At 40.8% G+C, this 22,128-nt stretch overlaps 1 protein-coding gene across 1 annotated transcript in view; it reads left to right on the forward strand.

The window, feature by feature from the left end:
* gpc5b (glypican 5b) overlaps positions 1–11,202 on the forward strand; it is a 75,771-nt gene extending 64,569 nt beyond the window's left edge. The window contains exons 10-11 of the mRNA XM_080887855.1: positions 6,390–6,493; positions 7,952–11,202. Of these exons, the coding sequence (XP_080743981.1) occupies positions 6,390–6,493; positions 7,952–8,047 (200 nt within the window). The 3' untranslated portion in view covers positions 8,048–11,202. The remainder of the gene's footprint in view (positions 1–6,389; positions 6,494–7,951) is intronic.
* Positions 11,203–22,128: the final 10,926 nt, after the last annotated feature.

A 22,128-nucleotide genomic window follows, 5' to 3' on the forward strand; every position in this document is an offset into this window, starting at 1 on the left:
GGTTAGGGACAAATGCAATCGCATGGCAGGATGCTTTAAACGGACCAAATTTCAATCATGAGAACAACTGAGATCCACAATACGAGGTTAGTCATAATATACTGCAACAACACAGGAATAGAGCAGCTGCGAGGGAATTCAACATTAATCAATGGTACAGAAGTAGAGGAAGCAAAGAGAATGAGCTCATCTGTTTTGTTTCGCTTAATGCGCTTTATAATCCGGTGTGCCTTATGGTCTGAAAAATACGGCATTTAACTTTATTTATTTTTGGCTCCTGATACTTTTTGTGGTGAAATCACTTGGGCTGGGCATTTTTCTTTAAACAGATGCTTTCTTTTATCATTTTGTTGCTTGGAACTCACAGCTTGCGGTGCATTGATGCTAACTGCTTCACACACCAATTAATGGGGGCAACAGTGGGGCCAAAAAGACTGAGAATCAATGATGTACGTGTGCAGTCGCGTATCTCGCTTTTGCTAATATCTGTCAGATCCTCAGGTTAGGAGATGCAGCTCACTAAAGAATTATACATTCGCTTTGCTCTTGTCTTTTATGCAAAGCTCTCTGTGCTGCTCAACACGGAAGAGATAAAAGTAGCAAAACTTTATGCGAGATGCTGCAAATCACAGAACATCTACTGAAAAGGTCGGCAGCATGGTTGGGTTCACTTATGCTGCCACACCCATAACCTCTATCAAACAGACCGTTCATTGCCTGTCTCCTCGTCTATCAACCCATCTATTTCCTTATTTTCAGTCCGCCCCTCTTTACCTCTGACTTTCTGGTCATGTCGGCACTTGAGGGAGATTGTTCATGCAAATCTGATTCGACATCATCTGTATATTAGTCCTCCTCTCTGCAGGGATGCTATTATTCTCATACTTGACCTTTTGGAGAAGCATGCTGCCCTTGCTTTGTCTAGCTGTGCCTCCCACAACACCCTCTCCGGCTTGCTGTTGATGTGTAGCCTTCAAAGAGCCACTCTGCTCGCTTCATTCTTTCATCCACCTTCACCCACCAATCTTCCTGTTCTGCACAGCAGTGCTTTGAACAGGCACACACATGCTCAGCTATCCTCATTTTAAAACACTAACTTAATGATTGCCTGGATGCGTGGTACTTAAGGGACGTCTATAAACTGTAACTATGGTGTTACAATGTATCGTTCTTAAAATCTTACTAAAGTGCTTGGAAATCTTCTTCTTCTTCCACCTGTTCCTTTCAGGTTTCGCCCAGTGGATCATTTGCCTCCATCTCACCCCATCCCTAGCATCCTCCTCTGTCACATAAACCCTCTGCATGTCCTCCTTTACTACATCCATGAACCTTCTCTGTGTTCTTCCTTTTTTCCTCCGTTTCCCTTGGAAATGTAATGCTAAATTACCCAGAGGGGTTAGAGAGGATGCGTTTCGTTTCTATAGATACTCATAACATAAAGGACAAGCATATCGTTTTCCATTATGCTCTTATATGTATTTATTTGTAGATTTCTTTAGCCTTCATAAAGATAGGACAATGAGAGAAGGCAGGAAACAGAGATACACAGTAAATGACCTCGGTGTGGATTCAAACGCAGGCCTCTGTGATAGCTTTATGGCATGTGGGTCACCTATTCAACCCAGTGAGCTATACTGGGACCCATACTCTCTTTTTTATAGTCAGTAAATAACAAGATGACTGCAGTGAATAATACTGCAGTACAGTGCCCTCGAAGGTTTCAACAGGATATCAGAATCACGCTGCTTTCATTGCAAGATTGCATAGAAAGTAGTCATTCATGTCAGGATGTACTGAAGTTGGAAGTCGGCTCCTTTCTTTCTTTGCTTTTAAAGAAAATGTCACTATCATAATATAATTTAATTCTAATAAGCACTTGCTGAGGGAATAATCTACAGCTACCTTGTACCATGCTCTTTCTGCTCTGCGTGTGTGTGTGTTTCCTCCCTGGGGAACTGAGGCTGAAGTAATGAAATGCTCATTACTGATTCAGCTGGAAATGCTTGGGATACATTTACACGCCCACACACACACACGAGCTATCCAGACGCTTTTCAAGGTCACCTCGCATCATTAGCTTGTGTGTGTCTGTGTGTGTGAGCGAATGCTCCGTGTATATAAACTGAGGAACAACAAGACTGCCCCTAATTGGGGCCTAAATTGACAGTTCTGTACAGTACACCACAAGTATTTGATATCGCATGCGATCGATCATTAATGCACTTTCTATTTCACACACACACACATGCTTAGCGCATATACATCTTCACCTCTGCTGTCAGTTCATCGTTAACTTTGGCTCCTCAGATCATGCTTCTCCTGACAACTGTTCCACGGGCACAAGCAAACACACACACACACACACACACACACACACACATGCAGCACATACACTGTGGCGTCTGCTGCCATTAGGAAGAAGCTGTGCTGTCAGTAGGGTTTTTTTTAGATGGCCAAATGGAGGAATCAGACACAGCTATGCTGATGTTTGGGTAGCGGCTTTCCCGGAATAGTTGTTGCAGGAATGCTAAAGTGTAATATTACAAACAGAGCTCCAGATGCAAATTATGATTGTGGCTACAGTTTGAATGCTTTGTGTCTAAAATAGGAAAACATGAAAACACGAAATATATGATTTATGTGTCACAAAGACGAGAATGAATTTCTCCACCCCAGTGGCACACATTGTGTTTTGCTTGCCATTTATTGCCAATGTTTCATACAGTCCTCACAAAAAATTATTTATTTATTTTTTAGTTTATTTAAAAAACTTTCCCAGACTGTTGAACGTTTACCAGGAGAGCAAAAAGGGCATGGATGAATATATTTATGTTGCATTAAAAAACATAAATATATCTGACATTAAAAATTTAATTAGGTCTTGTTATTGATCAAGATCCACAGCCGATGAGAAATGCCAAACAAGAAGCATTTAATTGTTCCTGCACAAAACGAGAAAAGAATACCAAGGAAAGGATTTGGAGGCCGCAAATTAGAAGAATCTTAGCTTTCAAAGGGTTGCAAAGCTGTAAGGTCACTGAGCCACACGTTGCAGTGTGCAGGACCTCTCTCAAGAAAATGTGTTGTTGGCGGTGCAGAGAGAGAAGACACTTCTTCTCCCAAGAGAGATGGCTAAAGCTGGGCACCTTTAACTCGCAGCCTGACTCAGCAAGAGGTGCACACATCATGTAACACTGGATGCCATACTGTGCTTCTGGAAAGCAGAAGTTTGTGTTTTACCAATGAGGCTCTGTGTTTCCCTCTCAACAGAACACACATTTTAGCAGTGTGGAGAGATGCTGGTCAATGAGGCAAACGTGTCAGACGTTAAAGTGAAGATTAAACTGCTCAGATTGTGTTATTTTAGGAAAGTGAAGCAACTCTTATGGTTCGAGTTAGTCTGCAGTACATTAATGTCAGCCGAGGTCCTCTGAAGTTATATGTAAGGAGAAACAAAGAGCGAGGGACTCCACGCTGGGCATACAGTCTCCTGTCTATGGGTCACTACAGCTCTCATTTATGGCAATTCTCCGCCTGCTTTGGACTCTTACTGTCACCTCTGGGTGAGTTCTTCAGCTAAATCCAATTTCCTCCAATCCTGTTGTTTTGGAAAAGTGTCTAAATTACAACTCAGAGGTGACAGGGACATATTTATTGTTTTGGAAAGGAGGAGTTAGTGAATCTGTTCCCATTTTTATCCAGTTGCCCTCTACAGCCATTACAGTTGCAGTTTATCGCAGGACATAGTGACCACTGGTGTCCTGCCTTGTAAAGTGTCAGCTCAGCTCCTTTGGGGATGCAAACCGTGCATGAATGGAGCTGCTCGCTGTTTGTATGGAACAACACTGAAGCTTTTGGCTGATGTGCGATAGCAGATACACGGAAACTGCAGTGTATTACTGTAGTTCACTGACTGTCCCTCAGTATGTCATTAATTTGCCCAAATAGACACACACACACACACACACACACACACACACACACACACACACACACACACACACACACACACACACACACACACACACAAAACGATAACCCCATCCTTGCAGGTGGCAATAAAGGTTAAACTACACCATGAGTAGGTCCAGAAGCAATTAATCACCTGTAGCTGTGTGTGTCCGTACACATATTTCTAGACAATCTGCTATACGTGATGTGTTCTGGATTGTTGCTAAGAAACAAACATGCCAAAGGGCATGTAGGAGGAGACTGTGTGTTGTGACACACACATGCACACACACATACAAGCTGAAGTGACACGGGCTCAAGCAAGTAAATCCAAGTGGAAATATCAGTGAAGGTTTACAATTAAATTTCTTGCCTTTTTTTACAAGACAAATTGCACAAAAAAAGTCCAAATTTTAAAATTGCATTTAGCTAAAAGGACAATGCTGAAGTATTCAAGTGTTAAAGTGTTAAAATGCTAATATAGTTTCATATACTGAGAAGAAAACTCAAAAAAATATTTATGACTGAATGCTGCTCTCTGATCTAATCTAGAGTTGCTCTTAGTGAGAAGCAGCAGGCTGTGGATGTTGCACTTGCATCCTTTTTGCTTGCTTACTGTTGTTCGCAGTTATCTGATCAGTGCACCCCGCCTTCTTGGAGTCGCTGGGTGGGCTGCATGAGGGTGCTTAATCCAGTGACTTCAATGGTCACATGGGCAATGGAGGGGTGTGATTGGGAGGAACGGCCTGACTGATCTGAACCCGAGTGGCGTTCTGTAAATGGACTTATGTATAAACCACAGTTTCTCCATAATCTACACTATGTTTGAACATAAGGACACCCTAGGTCACAGATTGGTGATCAGTTGTGTAATTGTTGCATCGGATCTCTTTAATCCCTCTGACACAACTTCTGTTAAGGAAGCAGAGTCTGGGCACGAGGTCACTGAGGTAGGTAAGCAACTGTGTTGTTGCCACTACAACATATATATATATACATATATATATGTGAACTCTCTGCATGTATTTTGCTCAGGTTTTAATAGTTTTCCTTCAGTCATCATTTTGTTTCCTATAATTGATTGGGGAAAATGCCGCTAATGCACTGGGCATGCTTACATCTGCATGCGCGTACTCAGGGGAAACATTAAGCTCTGATGTTTCAAAGTTAATGTTGTCTAACAAAGTGGACAATGCGCCTGCCTCCCTCCCACATTTTTCATCAAACTAAGCTCAGTGCAAAGGAAAGAGAGGCTCGGTTAATATTGTGCTAAAAATGAAACATGAATTCGTCTCGCTGCACTTGTTATTGTGGCAAATCAATAATGACACGACCCAATTCTGTCTCCTAAACAGGTTCAAACCAGATGTGACTCGAGGTTTTCGATTCTGATGGGAACAGATGGTCACAGAGCAAGACCACACACAAACAAACACAGGCGTGAATGCAATGTTTGTTCAGATAGGAACCCAGGGTCCCATATTGCTCCATGCTGCTATTTGTCAACGGTGCACACAATAAAGGACAGATGCCTAATTGGTAAACATTCTGCTGCGAGTAAATCACCTCTATCATCGGCACAGACGCGGTGGAAAACAAAAACACATCAGGCGTCTCGCACGCTGATATTTTGAAGGAGGTTGTCCGTGTTTCTGTTTTAAATTTCTCATATTTTCTGTCTGTAATACTGAGATATAATATCTGTGTGAGTGTTTCAACATTAACAAACTCGCCTCATTCCTCAGCGACTGAAAGAAGCTCTTTGTCTATTGTACTGCATGACAATATGTATTGTAAGAGACGGAATCAGATTTCTTCCCAAGCAGGTGTGTGTATGACTCTGTGTGTGTGTGTTAGCGTGTTTGTGCCAAGATATTACAGAGAGCGCGAGCTCGTTATGAACGAGTTTTCTTGCGACAGTGCAGGTGTGTATGACAATGTCTCAGACTGAAATATGCGTGTGTGCAACTGTGTTTAGCCACCGGCAAAGTCTGTTTCCCTCCTGTCCTAATCCACTCACTTACCTGAGTTTCTCCTGCGATAAGTCTGGAGTCCTTCCAACACACACACACACACACACACCTATATGAAAGTGCGGCCGCATACCCATTAGACGAAGCAACATTTTGCACATCTGTGTGAGTTTATGCCTTGTAAGGTAACGGTATTCACACTGTGCGAAGCTGTGGGTGGGTGCGGCGAAGTCCATAAATCTTTTAGTTCTAATCAACAAAACACTCATAAATAATGCAAGATTGTGTGCAACCATGAGAGTAAAAACAGAACCAAAATAACTTCCACAAGTATTCTCTCTTAATTTAATGGGGATTTTAATGCCAGATTTTCATCAGTGAGCATGTTCTGGGATCTTAACTTGATCTTGATCTAATCTTATATACTGTCATGCTAAAATCATCTTATTTTTTGCTTTTGTTCAGGGGACGAGCCAGGTGATGCACCCAGCGGTCGTAGTCCAGAGGGAAAGGACAGGACCCCACCTCGTCGTCGCCCAGTCCTTCCTCATCTCCTTCCACCTACACAGGTAAGTAAAAAGAACTCAGAACAATAAGTAAACATGACAGGTTAGCAGACATGGCAATAATTGTCTGCCCATTTCAAAGACAAAGAAAGGGGCGGGAATGGTTCGAACAGGTTATGTGACTGAGAACGTATCAGCCAAACAGAAGTGAAACAAATCCCGTGCATCAACACTTATACAAGTGCAGACAGACTCGAGAGTTATTTGGAACGATTCTTTTTTTTGACAACCGAATCGATTTTTGCCGACTTTCATGGAGCATTAGGGACGGATCTGTAGTTGTGCATCAGTATCGACGATTCTGAGGCCTGAAATCCTCTGACCGTTTTCCAATACTTTTTGGGTTATTTCACACCCACCCACACCTCCTTCAAACCACTGCTATGAGCTCCTCTGATTAATTACTGAGAAGCAAATGCAGAGTGATCGATCAGCCTGTCACATGCAGAGCTCTGTCAGAGAGAGCCTGATGCAACTTGATATCAATGTTGTTCCTGGATGACGCACTTTTCATTGAATAGTGTCTGCTGTGTGATGTAACACCACTGCTTGCTCTCCCTGAAGTTCAATAAACATACAGATGGAATCGTAGATTTCGTTTTTGTTTCTATTTTTTTAGTTGAGCAACTACAGCAAACCTAGTTTTATTTCTAAAGATGTACACATACTTACAAATTTAAGTACAGCGAAAAGTCTTGAGTCGCCCCTCGTTTCTTTATATAGTGGTCCCTGGTTTATTGCGGGAGTTACGTTCTAAAAATAACCCGCGATAGGTGAAATCTGCGAAGTAGCTAACTTTATGTTTTACAATTATTATAGATGTTTTAAGGCTGTAAAACCACTCACTACACACTTTATACACTTTCCGAGGACAGGCATGAACATTTTCCCACTTTTCTCTTTTGTTTAAACACTCAAAGTTCAAACCTTCGTAGAATAATAAGTCCAGTATTATAGAATGAAACCAAAGGCACCCACAACATACAGTACAGCACTTCAGAGTCACACTGGTAACGATCGAAGATTCATGTAAATTTGACAAGCTGAACTCATCCTATACTGTACAGGAGACATGACACGAGATTGATTGACAATGGTCTACAGCCAATCAGGACGCAGAACACAATGCGCTGTTAAAAAAAAAAATCAGCAAAGCATCTGCGAAAGGTGAACTGCGTTATAGCGAGGGACCACTATATTGTACCACTGCTTTGAAGGTGTTTTTATTTCTATCTATCTATCTATCTATCTATCTATCTATCTATCTATCTATCTATCTATCTATCTATCTATCTATCTATCTATCTATCTATCTATCTCTCTCGATATATATCTCGATATATATCTCGATATATATATATCTATATATATCTATATATAGATATATCTGTATATATATTTATATTTTCTTGTTAACTCTATTTTCTGTAATGTTGTATCTTATTGCCTATCCTCCGTCAGGTGCCTGTTAAAGGCTCCGCCCACACGATGACTTTTGAGCCTTTGACCCTGCTCTCTCTGCTGCTCTTTCTGCTGTCACCATGGGAACCACGCTGATGAGGAGGAGAAAGATTTGGGGCTGTACAGTGACAGGAAGTGTTGAAAAACTGTATTTTTGTGTGTGCGCGTGTGACGCTGAGTACTTTCTGTAAGCACAGCTCAACCGAAATGATTGTTATGTTGTTCTGGGTCACCTAGCTGTTGGTTTAACACAGCTACAGGTGTGCAGTATGCAATTTTTTGTATTACCTGTACTTACCTCTACATGTGTTCATTTGTATTTAACTTTTATAGAATAGACCACACAGCACTACTGACTTTTTTTGAAGTGATATGTAAATACAAATATATATATTATATATATTTATATAAAGAATTTCTAAGGATAACAAAGGATTGAGTGTAAATTGAGGTTATTCTAGATCAGAGCAGGACATTAAGGGATGTTTGGTTTAGTATTATCTTTAAAAGATGTACAGTATCTTCCACAGACACTAAGACCTGTAGCAAGTATAGTTCATGCTGAGGACCTCCCTCATTAGCGAAGCAGTTTGGTTGGAGGGAACGAAAACTTGTGAAGCCTCATTAATGAAGAAGATACAGGCTGTAAAAGTTCATCTAGGCACTTTCTTAAAAAAGCAAAACAACCAGCTATGTGTTACTTCAGACTATTAACAGATGGTCTTGCAGTTTAGTGAAGATCTTCACAGTTTGCTCAGTAATTGTGCAAACTGAAGCTTATAGGTTGTGGAGAAATTTGTTATGTTTCTTCTTCAGATGCACAGTCTCCAAAACTGTAAAAGCACCGTACTAATGAATATAACAGATGTAAGTAAAACTTGAAATTCAATTATTCAACAGAAGGCTCTGTCAAAACATAAGAATATGAAAAAGCACCCAGGAAAAGAGACAACCATCTGCCTGAACAATAAATAATGCGATGTCTCATTTTCATATGCAAACATGAACTGTCATGTGCTTTCAAAGGCTGGCTTCTCATCCAATTTGTATTAATTGAATTTGCTTTCTCCTTCAGTGAGGTAATGTTTAAGACATTTAACAGTACTGTAGGCTTGTCTTTACTATTCAAGCTTTTTCTACATCTGATTTTTGTGATATCAGATTGTCTCCAGTGAGGGGAAATGATGGAATACAGAGATAGTGATCAGGGCACAGCTCAGCCGAGATCCAAACGTGATGTAATTAATAATTCATATTACAATTATGACTGAAGATTGCCGAACCAGTCCGCATGCATTTTGTGGAGTTTCCCTCTGAGTGTTATGTGGGTGGTACTTCCGGAGTATGGGGTGTCTGGCCTGTTGCTACGAGCCATTCGATCCTTATACAACCATTGCAAGAACTTGGTCCCCATAGCCAGGAATGAGTCGAACTTGTTGCCGATGGTGTTGGACTCCACCAGGGCTGCCCTTTGTCACCGATTCAGTTCATATCATTTGCAGATGATGTGGTTCTGTTTGCTTCATCAGCTGGTGGCCTCCTTCTTAAAATGAGAATAGTCCTCGGCTGTAAAAGGTTGAAGTGCCCACCCCATGTCACGAGCGAGAGGAGAGGGGAGCGAGAGATGGACAGACACACTGGTGCTGCGGCTGCAGTGATGCAGACGTTGCATCTGTCCGTGGTGGTGACGAGAGAGCTGAGCGTCCCTACATCCCTACCCTCACCTATGGTCATGAACTTTGGGTAGTGACCGAAAGAACGAGATTGCGGATGATGGCTGGCCTCTCCCTTAGAGATAGGAGTTTGACCAGAAGGGGCTCAGGGTAGAGCACCTCCTGCTCAAATGATGATCCACATGATCCACATCGAAAGGAGCCAGTTGAGGTTGTTTGGGCATCAGACAAGAATACTTCCTGGGTGAGGTGTTCCGGGCATGTCCCACTGGAAGGAGGCCCCACGACAGACCCAGGACACGGTGGGGAGATTAAATCTCTTGGCTGGCCTGGGAACACGTTCGTGTTCCCTCACACAAGCTGGAGGAGGTGGCTGGGAAGAGGGAAGTCTGGGATTCTCTGCTTAGGCTGCTGACCCTGTGACCCACCCCGGATAAGCAGAAGAGGATGGATGGATGGATATTACAATTATCAAATCCTTTTGGCTCTCTGTTGAAGCTCAAATATGCACCCAACAGCTGGACAGCCAACTGGGAGACTGGTTAAAGATATTCAATAGGGTACAAATGAATCATTTAACAGACTTCTAATCTATTTATGTCTGTGGATGGTTGGCCTTGTTTGTCTCGGTTATATCACACTGTGCTGGTTACATTAACTGCCTCAGAAATATACCCTCTTAAAAACCTCTTTTCTTGAGGTTTCACCTCGTAGAGAGCGAATGATTGAGGGTAGTATTTGTCTTTTACTAAGTACAGTGAAATTTTTAAAAAATGTGTCTGCTTTCATGGTCCGAGTCTTTTTATTTATGAGGGAGAGACAGATGATTGACAGCTTAAGAAATACCATTATGAGCTTAAGTGTGTGAAATATCTGGGCAGTGAGCCCAAAACCTATGTTACACAGCAGGATGCTTTTACAACATAACCTTCAAACAAATGTGCTATCATTTGATTACTGTTTAAACGCTATACCTAAATGGGATGAGTTTTTGGATTCAGTCCAACCTCTACCATCTTTCACAGCTCCTTCTGGGCCTACAACACACCGACTGATATACAGTACACGAGTATAGGACTTTTTTGGTTTTTCTGAAGCCTACCTTTGGCCAATCACATGCTTTGAAGGAAATTAAAAAATTTTAAAAATGTCATATATTGTTTAGGTTGTTAAATTGTTATTTTTTTCTCATAATAAGAACTCAGTTTTATTAATAGTTATTCTGTCGAGATAATCTATCGAGATAATCGGAAGAACTAAATTATTTAGGAACTGCAGATCAAACAGATTAAACTTGGTGTTCTCAACTTTGTGGTCTCTGCTGTAAAGTTGAGATGAGAAATTGACATTGAGAAACCAATAGCGAAAAAATGATGTCATTATGAATCTGTGTGTGATTTTGAGTATAACACTTTGGTGCATCAAAGTGCTAAGTAGCATGTCAAAGCATACTGGTGTACGGCGAATAAACTTTGTCATCGTTGGATAAAAGTCATTATGTTTTCTTGATCAAAGTTTAACAGCTCTCTTAGTTTAGGAATCCTAATTTTTGTTGTTGTTTAGCAGGATGCAGAGGAACCAGAATACAATAAGAACAACTTGTTAGCTACAGCCGTGTAGCTCAAGCCACTGCGCTAATGTTAATGTTAATGCGCTAATGCTAACATCAGTGACTGATGTGAAACTCACCCCTGTAATGTACTGTGTCCTGCTACTGTTGTGTCATTAATCACCATCAGTTGGATATTTTTAATAATAAACTGTGTTTTTAAATATGTAGTGTAGTTTTTGATATATCTAAAAAAACGTTTTTTTAAATTAAGGTTAGAAGATCTGAATAAAATCTACAAACAGAACTGAAACTGAAGTCTAAAATAAAAAGAACAAAATCTGCATCTTAAACCAGCCAGCATAGCCGCACTGTTGCACGAATTCTCCCATTAAGGAGGAGTCACCCTCTCATTAATGTGACATTAATGCTTCTAGTATGGCTGTAATCGTCGGGTTAACTTCAACTTCACACCTCTATAGAGGAGAAATTACAGATGAGTGATTTGAAGCTATCAAGAGAAAAACACTTTTATCATTTTATATGTTTGGTTTTGATTATTTCTTTGATTATTTCCACTTTACTAACTCCGATGTGGGGCAGCTTGCCAGACAACCTAATCACCAACATATTCTTCCACACATGGTGCTTTGTTTACACAAGCCTGACGGTAACTCTACTTTTACTGTCTTCTGAAGACATCAGACAGCAAAAATACAACTATAGAGTACACTGGAGTCCATTACATGGACATGAGTCATTGCAGCAGTGTAACCAAAATGTAGATTGCGTTTCAACTCCCCAAAATTAACTAAAAAGAGACTAGCCAGACTGAGCACTACACTCTACAGTAAGACATGTGATGCATCTCTGCCACTGCCATTTCACTCATTGGGTTCTGACCAGTTCCTGTATAAAATATCAGGCCTATTGATGTTCAGTGAAAGAAATGATACCTCATGATTGAGAAGCTCAGACTAGCTTAGTGTTTAGCAACTGTCCTGAAACGAAATTAAGCTTTTGTTTTATGTATAGATTCTTAATAGATAAAGACATGCAGCAGTGAGGAGGAGAGACTTTGAGCCAAATGTCTCTCCTGCAGTGCCCATTTCAAGGCAAACTGATTAACCAAGTACAAACTCTTCATATAGTTCCACTGCATTAAGAGACTTAGTGGGCCCTGAGCAGTATGGCAGCTGCATTTATATAATTCCAATGAATAGCAGGAATCAACAGGCATCTGCATATATGCATTCACTGTACATGTTATTAGCTATATCTGTTCAATACTCATAACCAAAATATCTAATGGGCCAATCACTTGGCAGCGATCCATTGCATTCATTCATGTGGACATGGTCAAGACAGCCAACTGGAGTTCAAACAGAGCATCAGAAGAAAAGAAAGGTGATTTATGAGACTTTGAATGTGGCGTGGTTGTTGGCAAGACAGGCTGGTGTTCTGAATGCACAGAAAAAGAGAAAAGGATGATGGTCAGACCACTTCAAGTCAAATATGCACTCATTACAACCAAGGTATGCAGAAGAGCATCTTTCAATGCACCTCACATTAAACCTTGAAGCAGATGATCTACAGCAGTCACAAAGCTCAAATCATCTCAAACTGGTTTGTTGAACATAAAAATGAGCTCAGTGTACTCGAATGGCCTTCACACTCACCAGATCTCAAGCCAACAGAGCACCTTAGGATAATTTACACCATGGATGTGCAGCCAACAAATCTGCAGCAATTTTGTGACGTTCTCATCACATTATGGATCTCTTGGGAATGTGATGAGTAGCTAGCAAGGTGTACCTAATAAAATGCTAATGTCTCTGCTCACATGTAAAACAAATGCCATTACAACAAGTAAAACCATATCAATATAACCAGAGAAGCCCCTGAAAGGGCCAGAACGCTAATGGTCTGTGCAATGAAATGTAATGTGTAACGTGATGCTCGTAAGTGCTAGCTTTGAGCATAGCTAGCAATTAGAGGATGAGTATGTGGGGACACAAACCATTTGATGTTGTTGTCTACTCCATCTCCCAAATATGCACATACTAAAGGAGAGACAAAGCTTCACACAAATAAACAAAGTGACTCCTTCCAGGTGTAATTTCTGAGCTCACTTTTGGTCAAATTTAAAAACAACTACTCATTTGCATGATCCATATAAATGCTCTAAATGTAGTTTTGTTCAAGTGTTTCCATCAATTAATACAAATTATGCATAGTCTTGTAAAGTCACAGTGTGACACTTAAAGCGAGATAAGCTGTTTTGGGGTTACTCTCATCATGAAAAAGAAAACTCCTCAAATTTAGTGAGTGATGGCTCCACAAATGAAATGAAAAATGAGCAATCTTGGCTTCAATGAGTAGCTTGGATGAAGTTTAAAATGCAATAAGTGTCCTTATCCCATCGCCAGACTGGAGTGAGATTTGAAAACCTCAGCCCAATCAAAACTGTAAATTAGAGAGCAAACAGGAACCTTACAACAATGAGTCATTAGCCACTGTTATTGAACCTGTTATAAAAAAATCAACTCTAAACTCTAGGCTAGCAAATTTGCTGCAACAGAAATGAAGCACAACAAATCTGCATCCTTTTAGTCATCATCATCAATCTTCACTGAATGTGCCACACTCCACAACCTTTGAAAAATTGCTGCAGACTGAATTTTAATAACAGATACAGGGATCTCTAGAGTGGAAAGTGTTAACTTTTATTAATGACATTGGAAACACTTTTAATTAAAAAATAATATCACGGAAAAAAACAATAACAAAACTGTGGCATAGACCTGACCTTTATATGCAAATTCCACAAAACTGAATCTCCGCTAGAACAGAAGATAAAGTTCTGTAGGTTTACATTTTACCTCATAATAAATATTTTTACTTCTTTTTAGATTTGGATTTTACTTTTGGATCATTCACTACATCTCGGTCACTAAAAATAGATTTAAACATACAGACACTGAAGCTGTGAAAGCTTTATTTATGTATATGTTATATGGGAACGTGGCTGCAGGTCTTTGGCCTCTGGCCCTGCGCAAGATTACTGTGATTGGATTGGCATGGTCACAAAGTTGGCACAGATTACTTGGCTGGCACAGGATCCTGCCGAGGCATGTTGGGAAATAAAGACATCACTGAATGTGAATTGCCACCAAGAAGAAGAGGGCAGGGGAGGGAGAGAAAGCACAAACGGGAGAGACTGGGAGGAGGAATGTCTGCCATCCCTCATCCTTATGCCGGCAGATCCAAGTTCCACCCATGATGTCTGTGTCATTCTGAAACTTTCTTTATTATTTCATTTATTTTTATTCATTATTGTTGATATTTCTTTTCTACTGCATTTATGGGACAGATCCCTGCTTTTGCCTGATGAAGCCACGATCTGCTTTGACTAATTTCTCAGGGGAAAATGTCTTTCTTGTTTCTTTCAGCCAAAAACCGCAAAAGGGCTAGAACAGCCTGCACAGCCCTGAGCTATAAGAACAGAGAGGAAAGCAGGAGGGAGATGGGCTTAACAGTAAAGTAGGTGAAAATGAAAAAAAAAGGAACTATATGAGGATTCAGGGCTGAGAGAGGCAGGGAGACAGAGCGTGTTGCAGGATGTTCTTTCGATGAGCTGATGAGGTTTCTTGCTGAATAATATCCTTCCTCTGTGCCGGCACTAATGAAATCAGAGCTGTGATTATTGTTGACCCTGTCCATGGGTTATGACTGAGGTTTGTTCTATTTAAAATCATATTTATTACCCTGTTAGTATGTGTAGCCTTTGAAACACACATCATATCAGCGAGCACTGATTGCAGACATGTTGATGTGCTCCGTGCAGTTTTAGAGCTTCGTTAGCTATAAAAATGGGACTCGAGGCAAAGCAACGCAGTGGGATTTGTAATTGATTTAGAAAGTGCCACGACACAACTGCAAAGGTCAAACTGGTAAATGCTCGCCCTTTGCTGACATCCGCTGGATTTTATCGTATATCTGTCTGTTTGGAAATGAGCCCTTGAATTTACCCAAATCAATTTCCAGTGATGTGCGCTCATGCTTTTATATCCTGAAGAGCAACATTTTAGGGACTTAGTAAAAGGGGAACTTAGCGTCTGATCTGTGCGAATGAGAACATTGTTTTTGAAAATGTGTGGATTTAGAGCATCCGATTGCTGCCTAAATCCAAATAGCACTGGCGTGGCACTGCAATCTTAATTTAGTTTGAGTGTTTAGGAGCTGTTTAACCACAAAAGCTGATCGTCTTCACAGTAGTTGGCAGCCTCCTTTTTCAAAGTCTATAATGCCAACATCAGGGCAGCTCTAGTGAAGCAATTAAGGATTAAGTGTCTTGCTGAAAGGCACTTTTAACTTCAGCTTCTGTGTGGAAGAAACACTAACTGTTACTACAAACTGCAATGCCAGAAAGACATCGAGGCTTTCTATCAGTGCCGTAAAACCAAACCAGATTCAAGGCCCATATCATTCACCTTTTTAACAAGTTAATATAAGTGTCTCATGCAATCAGACCCAGGACTGTTTTTACGTCTGTAGCTCTAATCACATTTGAGCTGCTGCTGTCAAAGCAAACTTTTTTACACGTGACAGAGAAATGCACAAAAGTGAACAACACAAAGGAGGTTGTCTGGTTAGTTAGTCGCATTAAAAGCTGACCAGAGGAGGGGTGTGGCTCACCTTGGAAGTTAATACATTTCGGAATCTATCCGGGATTATTTGGAAGTTCTCTTTACCACTGTGAGCTAAAGATAGGGCACATATCACTGACCAGTTATGGTCGAGATATCCTTCTGCACGCTTTTCACCTTTAGCGCAAGTATGCAGACTCAGATTACACTCAGTTGTTTTTAAATATAGCTGAAATCACAGCATGTAAATTGGTTGTTTATAGGTTTCAAACACCCACTCTATATCTGACATCTGGCTATGTCCATCTATATAACAGATGGACATACATGCATAGTCAAAATAGGACAGTGACCTCCTTGCAACCAAGAGAAAGACAAATGGTGGTTGTCAGATGATTGCTCTGATTTTTTTTTTTATCATGCAGCGACCGATTTAAAGTAGTTGCCAGAACCAACGGGTCGCTCCGAGGTTGAAGGTGCAGCACCCTGAACCTCTGGACAACTAATGGCAGTCATAGAACAAGTGCAAAGGTCACTTGGTGGGAGGCATCCGGTCTCCAAACTACTGTGGTCTGACTTTGACTGATTGCAGTCACTCTAAAACTGATAGGAGAAAGTTTGCAAATACTTGCTGTCTAATAATAGTTATAAACAGAGACTGTTTGCCAGCATGTTACAATCAATCATCCTACCCAGTAGAGTCCATGCAGACCCCAGAGAGAATTTTGAATTTTTTTATTCCATTTTCAATTGTTTTGTCAGTTATTTTGTTCCTATTGATGTCAGAACTTTGTTTTCTATTTCTGCTTTGATTAGTGCTTTTTAAAAATGCAACTGTTTTGAGGTCCCAGTGGAACCTAGTCAAAAACACTCAATTCCACCTACGGAGTTTTAATAAACTGAAATCAGTTTGGGTAGTAATTTAAAGCCTCACATAGTATTAACAGATGTAGGAGTACTTTGTCAATAATTTTTAAGAAGACTCAGATTGATCTTCCCACACTGGAAGCCATCAACAGCAGATGTTGCTCGGCATACCTGAGATATCTGGGACATGCTCGGGGTCATGCCACACATGGAAAGGAGTCAGCAGTGAAAACATCACCTGCAGATGTGACTGTCCAACAGTAACATCAGAAAATCTACTCAACAAAGTTTGCTCCTGAATCACAAGAAGGCAACAACTGTTTGCTGTGCCACCAAGCCTTCATCATAGCATCAGGCAAACTGTGTGCTAAAACTGCCTGTAGTGTGTGTTAGCTCGACCTCCACAACCATAGGGAAGGCTTGGTTTGCCAGCAATAAATGAGATTCATTCCTGGCGAGTGCTCGACCTGGTTATGGCTGCTTTTTGTTGCTTTATGGACAGAATTTCTAGGTACAGCCGAGGGTGGAGGGTTTTGGGAGTCGGTGGTCCAGATTGCAACGAGGTGGTTTGAGTGTGAAGCGGTTGGAATGAGAATGAGCACCTTTAAATCGGATGCCGTTGTTGTTAGCTATTAAAATCACTGCATGAAAGGCTATTATTTGAGGGCCCAATGCTTCCACTTTTTTCCAATATTGAAGACCGCATTGAAAAACGGTTATTTTATGTATCAGACCACAAAAAGATGCTCCTCTGCCACTGCCTAACAGTTTTAGCTCATGTTATTGTGTGACACTGCTGCTTGAACTAATGTCTTAACTCACTCGTGTGTTAAAGTGGCAGTAGGGGGTCACTAGAGTCATTAGGGTTCACCATCAGGGTGGAAATCACTGCTTATCAGTCCAAAGATTCACAGATTAATTTGTTTCTGCATGTGTGGTTAGTAGCAACGGTGCTTTTCTCAGAAAGACTCGTTCCTACATGCAGTTAGGATGCCTTCAATGGTAACTTCAGAGTGTTTTCAGGTTGAAGCAGGCTCGAATTCAGCTGGATGCCAGCCAATCATTCACTTCCACTGCATAATTCCAATGCTTATTCACTAAAGCTGAGAGAGCTTATCTTGAGTGACAGATTAGCTTGGACTTTCTGGGGCAGGCAAGACATTCAAGTTTCATCATCTTTGTGATTTATGGTCTGTTTTTGTTTGCGTACAGTGTAGCGTAGGCACTCTTTCTGACAGACACTTTCTGGCAGGCTTTCGTAAATGTCACTGCATCGAGCTACCTAGGTAAACCCCCTTGCACCAATGCGTTGCTTCGTTCAGCAGAGTCAGACCTCACCTGCATTTCTTGTCTCTTACTAGCTTGGTGCCTCACATCACCAAGACAGATTGGCGTGTGTCAAGAGAGTCACTAGCTGAAAACCTCTTGAGAGTGAAATATGTGTAGTTTTGACTTACAGACTTGAAAGGAGACAGAGCAGAGCAGCATATACTTCAGGAAGCCGTATACAGGTCACAGCAAGCTAACCTGCTTTGTCTTTTAGAATCTTTAACCCTGACATCCTCATACTCTGAAGCCTTACTGGCATGCACATAAAAAAATAACCAACTTTTACGATATATCTGCACAAACTATAAGGCTTTGCATTTGAGGCTGCGAAGAGCTAGGAGGAAATGATTGTGAAGAGGGGATAGATTGGAACGTATTAAAGTATTAGAACTTTCTTCTCGTGAATGCGTGGGCAGATATGAGAGGGCAGGAAGTTCACAGGAAGAGAAAAAAAAGGGAGTGAAGCAGAGTTTAGACGAGATCAAGAGCAGAACTAAGCACATGAAACCAGTTCAATCCTTTGGTTAATTCAGCTGTGTGTATCTGACCTGGCTTGACTAGCCTGTTGTGGCGCCTCAGGAAAAATAACTCAGACATGCAAAACTGAGTTTAAAAGGAAGGTTCAGGACATGTCTCATTTATTTATGCTACATAAACTGTGATTGAAATGTGCAAACAGATGGGCAGGGACACAATCCGACAACGTTTTGGCATCACCGCTTTGTGGCCTTAGCCGACACTGAAATCCCGCACTAGCGCCTTGCCAGAAGGAAAGTCGAGATGCGCTTGGTCCTACAAACAACATCCACATTGTTGCAGGGAATTAAAACCCTCAAAAATGTGTTTGATGGCAGTTCAAACCTTTTTCCTAGTTTTGACGTTTTAATCTGACATTTGGTGCATGTTGAATGTATTGAAAACACCGTTCTCATATGAAGACTGGCTGCACCGACTCTTCCCTGAAATGGGAAGTTCTCATTCATATTCCAGGCATGGAATACAGGTATGTGGCACGGGCTTTGGGTTAATCAGTGTCTTTCTCCTGAGGGTTAAGATGCCTGGTATGTCTTTTAATCCTAACAGTATTTAGCCTGCCAAGGCAATAAGTCATTGGCTGGATTAACACTTGCCCTGGTGTAGAACTGAGCACGTGTGTGCATGTTGGCTTAGGTGAAAGTCTAGCTTAACTATTTCTTGTAAATTAGGTGCTTAAAAGCGTTGGCATTAGTGTCCAGTTATAACTGCTGCCACTGTTCTCTGCTATATTTCAGAAACTGGCTGCAGGGATTGAGTGCGGCTGTTGAGAGATGATGTGGCTCTTGGCTTAAGTTCCCTTTTATCCTGCAGGTGCTGATGGAACTGAGGTCAGGGCTTAATGGAGGCCAGTCAAGTTCAAAACAAGAAATCTCTTCATGGATCTAGTTTGTGCATAATAGTTTTGTCCTCCTGAAATTCTAACTGTTCCGGCAAAGTGGGAAGCACAATGTTGTCCAAAACTCGCTTTCCAAATGATGGGGTCCATGTACATCTACTCACATTCACACCTGTCATATGTAAATGTTTCAGAGTCAAGATCAGTGTGATAAGATATGGCATGAGCTGGAAGCACACAGCACACAACTGTAGCTGATGTTCTTGAGGATTATATTGAGATGTTGTTTAAAAAAACAGAGTAAAATGATTTGTTAAAAAACCCAGAAACAGAAAATATATCAAGAAAAATAATTGCTTATTTTGGATTTGATGACAGCAACACATCTTGGAAAAAGTTGGGATAGGGCCATGTTTAACACTGTGTAGCATCCTCTCGTCTTTTAACAGCAGCCTGTAAATGTCTGGGAACCAAAGAGACCAGTTGCTGAAATTTTTACTATTCTTTATAGTGTTTTTGGTTTTATGATGCTCCAAATGTTTTCAGTTGGTGAAAAGTCTGGACTGTAGGTTGGCCAGTTCAGCACACCGACTCTTCTGCTTCTTCTTGTAGCCCTGCTGTTGTGCCCGATGGAGCTTGAACCTCTGCTTGTGGATGCAAACTGTGTTCACTGACAGTGACACAATCATGTCTGTTTTGAATGCAGTGCAGACTGAGTGCGTGAATATCACAGGCATCCGATACTGACTTTCAACTTTGTCTTCTGCGCACAGAGATTTCTCCAGATTCTCTGAATCTTTTTTTGATATCATGTAGATGATGAGATATTCAAAGTTGTTGCAATTGTATGTTGAGAAACATTATTCTGAAACTGTTCTTTCTGACCTGTGACCAGTTCATCTAATTTATTGTGAAATGCTCCTCCCCCATCCCAACCTTTTTCAATCACTTCACTGCCATCAAATTCAAAATGAGCTAATATATCTTCATGAAATAATCTCTGTTTAAACATTTGATATGTTTTCAAATTTCTATTGTGAATAAAATATGGGTTTGTAAGATTTAAAAATCATCTCGTTCTGTTTTTATTTACATTTTGTACAGCGTCCTGTCCTTATTTTGGGAACTGGAGTTGTAGTAGCACATGCTCTAAAAGTCTAATCTGTGTAGCATCACTCACATGGGACTCAACATTACATTGTGTGCCACGTCTACATTACCTTGTAGTTGCATTTCTGGTGTGTCAGTCAAATTTCAGGCTTGCCACTGACCTTTTCCAGTCAGCTTGAGGACCTGGCGCTGCTGATGCTGTTGCTGGGGGAGGATGTTGGATGAGAAGATTGGAGCGGGTCTGACAGCTCATTGGTCACATCCACCAGCCACACCAAACTGAGCCGGAGGAAGGCACTGAATCTCTACCAGCCACTGACCTCCCTACAGTGGCACACGAGACATTTGGGACTCCTCCATGAATCAGGGTTTTTTGCTGAAGGCTAATTTCTTCTGTGTACATAATATGTCTTCTTTCATGCATTTACTTGTAGAAAAAACTCTTGAAGGCTCACATATACTCTTGAATCTGACCTCACTATGTTTCTGTGGCAGCCGTTGGACTAATATTTGCCAGCTGCGGGCCAACTGAACACTGTGTCACTGAGGAATCATCCAAATCCCTTAAGCTTTGAAAGTCCCTGGCAGAGGTTTCTGCAGAATGTTGCACAATATCTTAAAAAACAAAAACAAAACCTTTCTGTTAATGTCACAGGTATGATTTTCCAGCTAAAATGTGTATTAACAATTTTACTTCCCTTAACATGTGCATAGTAAATCTATCTACACACAATCATTTGAAATCCAAGTGGTTTTGACATCAACACAATAAATTATACAATGAAATCAAATTACTCTCGTGTAAGCAAATCATTAAAAAGTTTTACATTTTTTATTTTTTTCCTCATCTCTAATTGTACTCTAATTTATGGCTGCAGATGAACTCCCACACTTGCATTTGATTTTATGCAAAGATCTTTTTTGTGAGTGTTGTTGTTTTATTTGCCATTTATCATTTTAGTCCTGGGTGGTGCAAATGAAATGAGGATAATAAAACCAATACTCTCTTTCCTCGTGTAAACTGTTATTTTCTACTAATGGGAATAAATATTATTTTATTGCCAGCAGATGCCTGAGAAAATAGAAAGAAAAGTAGGTTCTGAACCAGAAACATTCAAATTAACAAAACGTCTTATAAGCCTAAAAACACAGAGACTATTATCAATTTTAATGACTCTTAATAACTTTACATTTTTATATTCCCAACAGCAGTTTTAGTCATTGTTACTAGTAAGTGCAGCACTATGGAAATGGCAGTTATAGTAAGCAAGCAATGTTGCTGTACCACACTGTATAGCACATTCTGCGAGTAAAACTGTGTGATCGAAGTTTGCCCAAACGACATGAAAACTCACAATGTACAGACAGTTCCACACAAAGTCCAGCAACCTAAGACTCCATAACCAAGGAAAAGAGGGAGGGTGAGGATTACTGTGAGAGCCATTATTCAAGATGAAAGAATGAGTATCCATGAATATATCACGAAGTTGGCCCCCCGGGGTACAGAGCTACCTGAGTGCTGCAAGGAAAAAGAAGACATACTCTGGAAGACACGCGCCTCCATGGGGTGTTTCATCGGCAGAAAGAAAAACTGGCTGACATCCTACCGGTTGCTAGAAAAGGATAGC

The sequence above is a fragment of the Rhamphochromis sp. 'chilingali' genome (genome assembly GCF_963969265.1).
Source record: "Rhamphochromis sp. 'chilingali' genome assembly, chromosome: 7".
Taxonomy (NCBI): Eukaryota; Metazoa; Chordata; class Actinopteri; order Cichliformes; family Cichlidae; genus Rhamphochromis; species Rhamphochromis sp. 'chilingali'.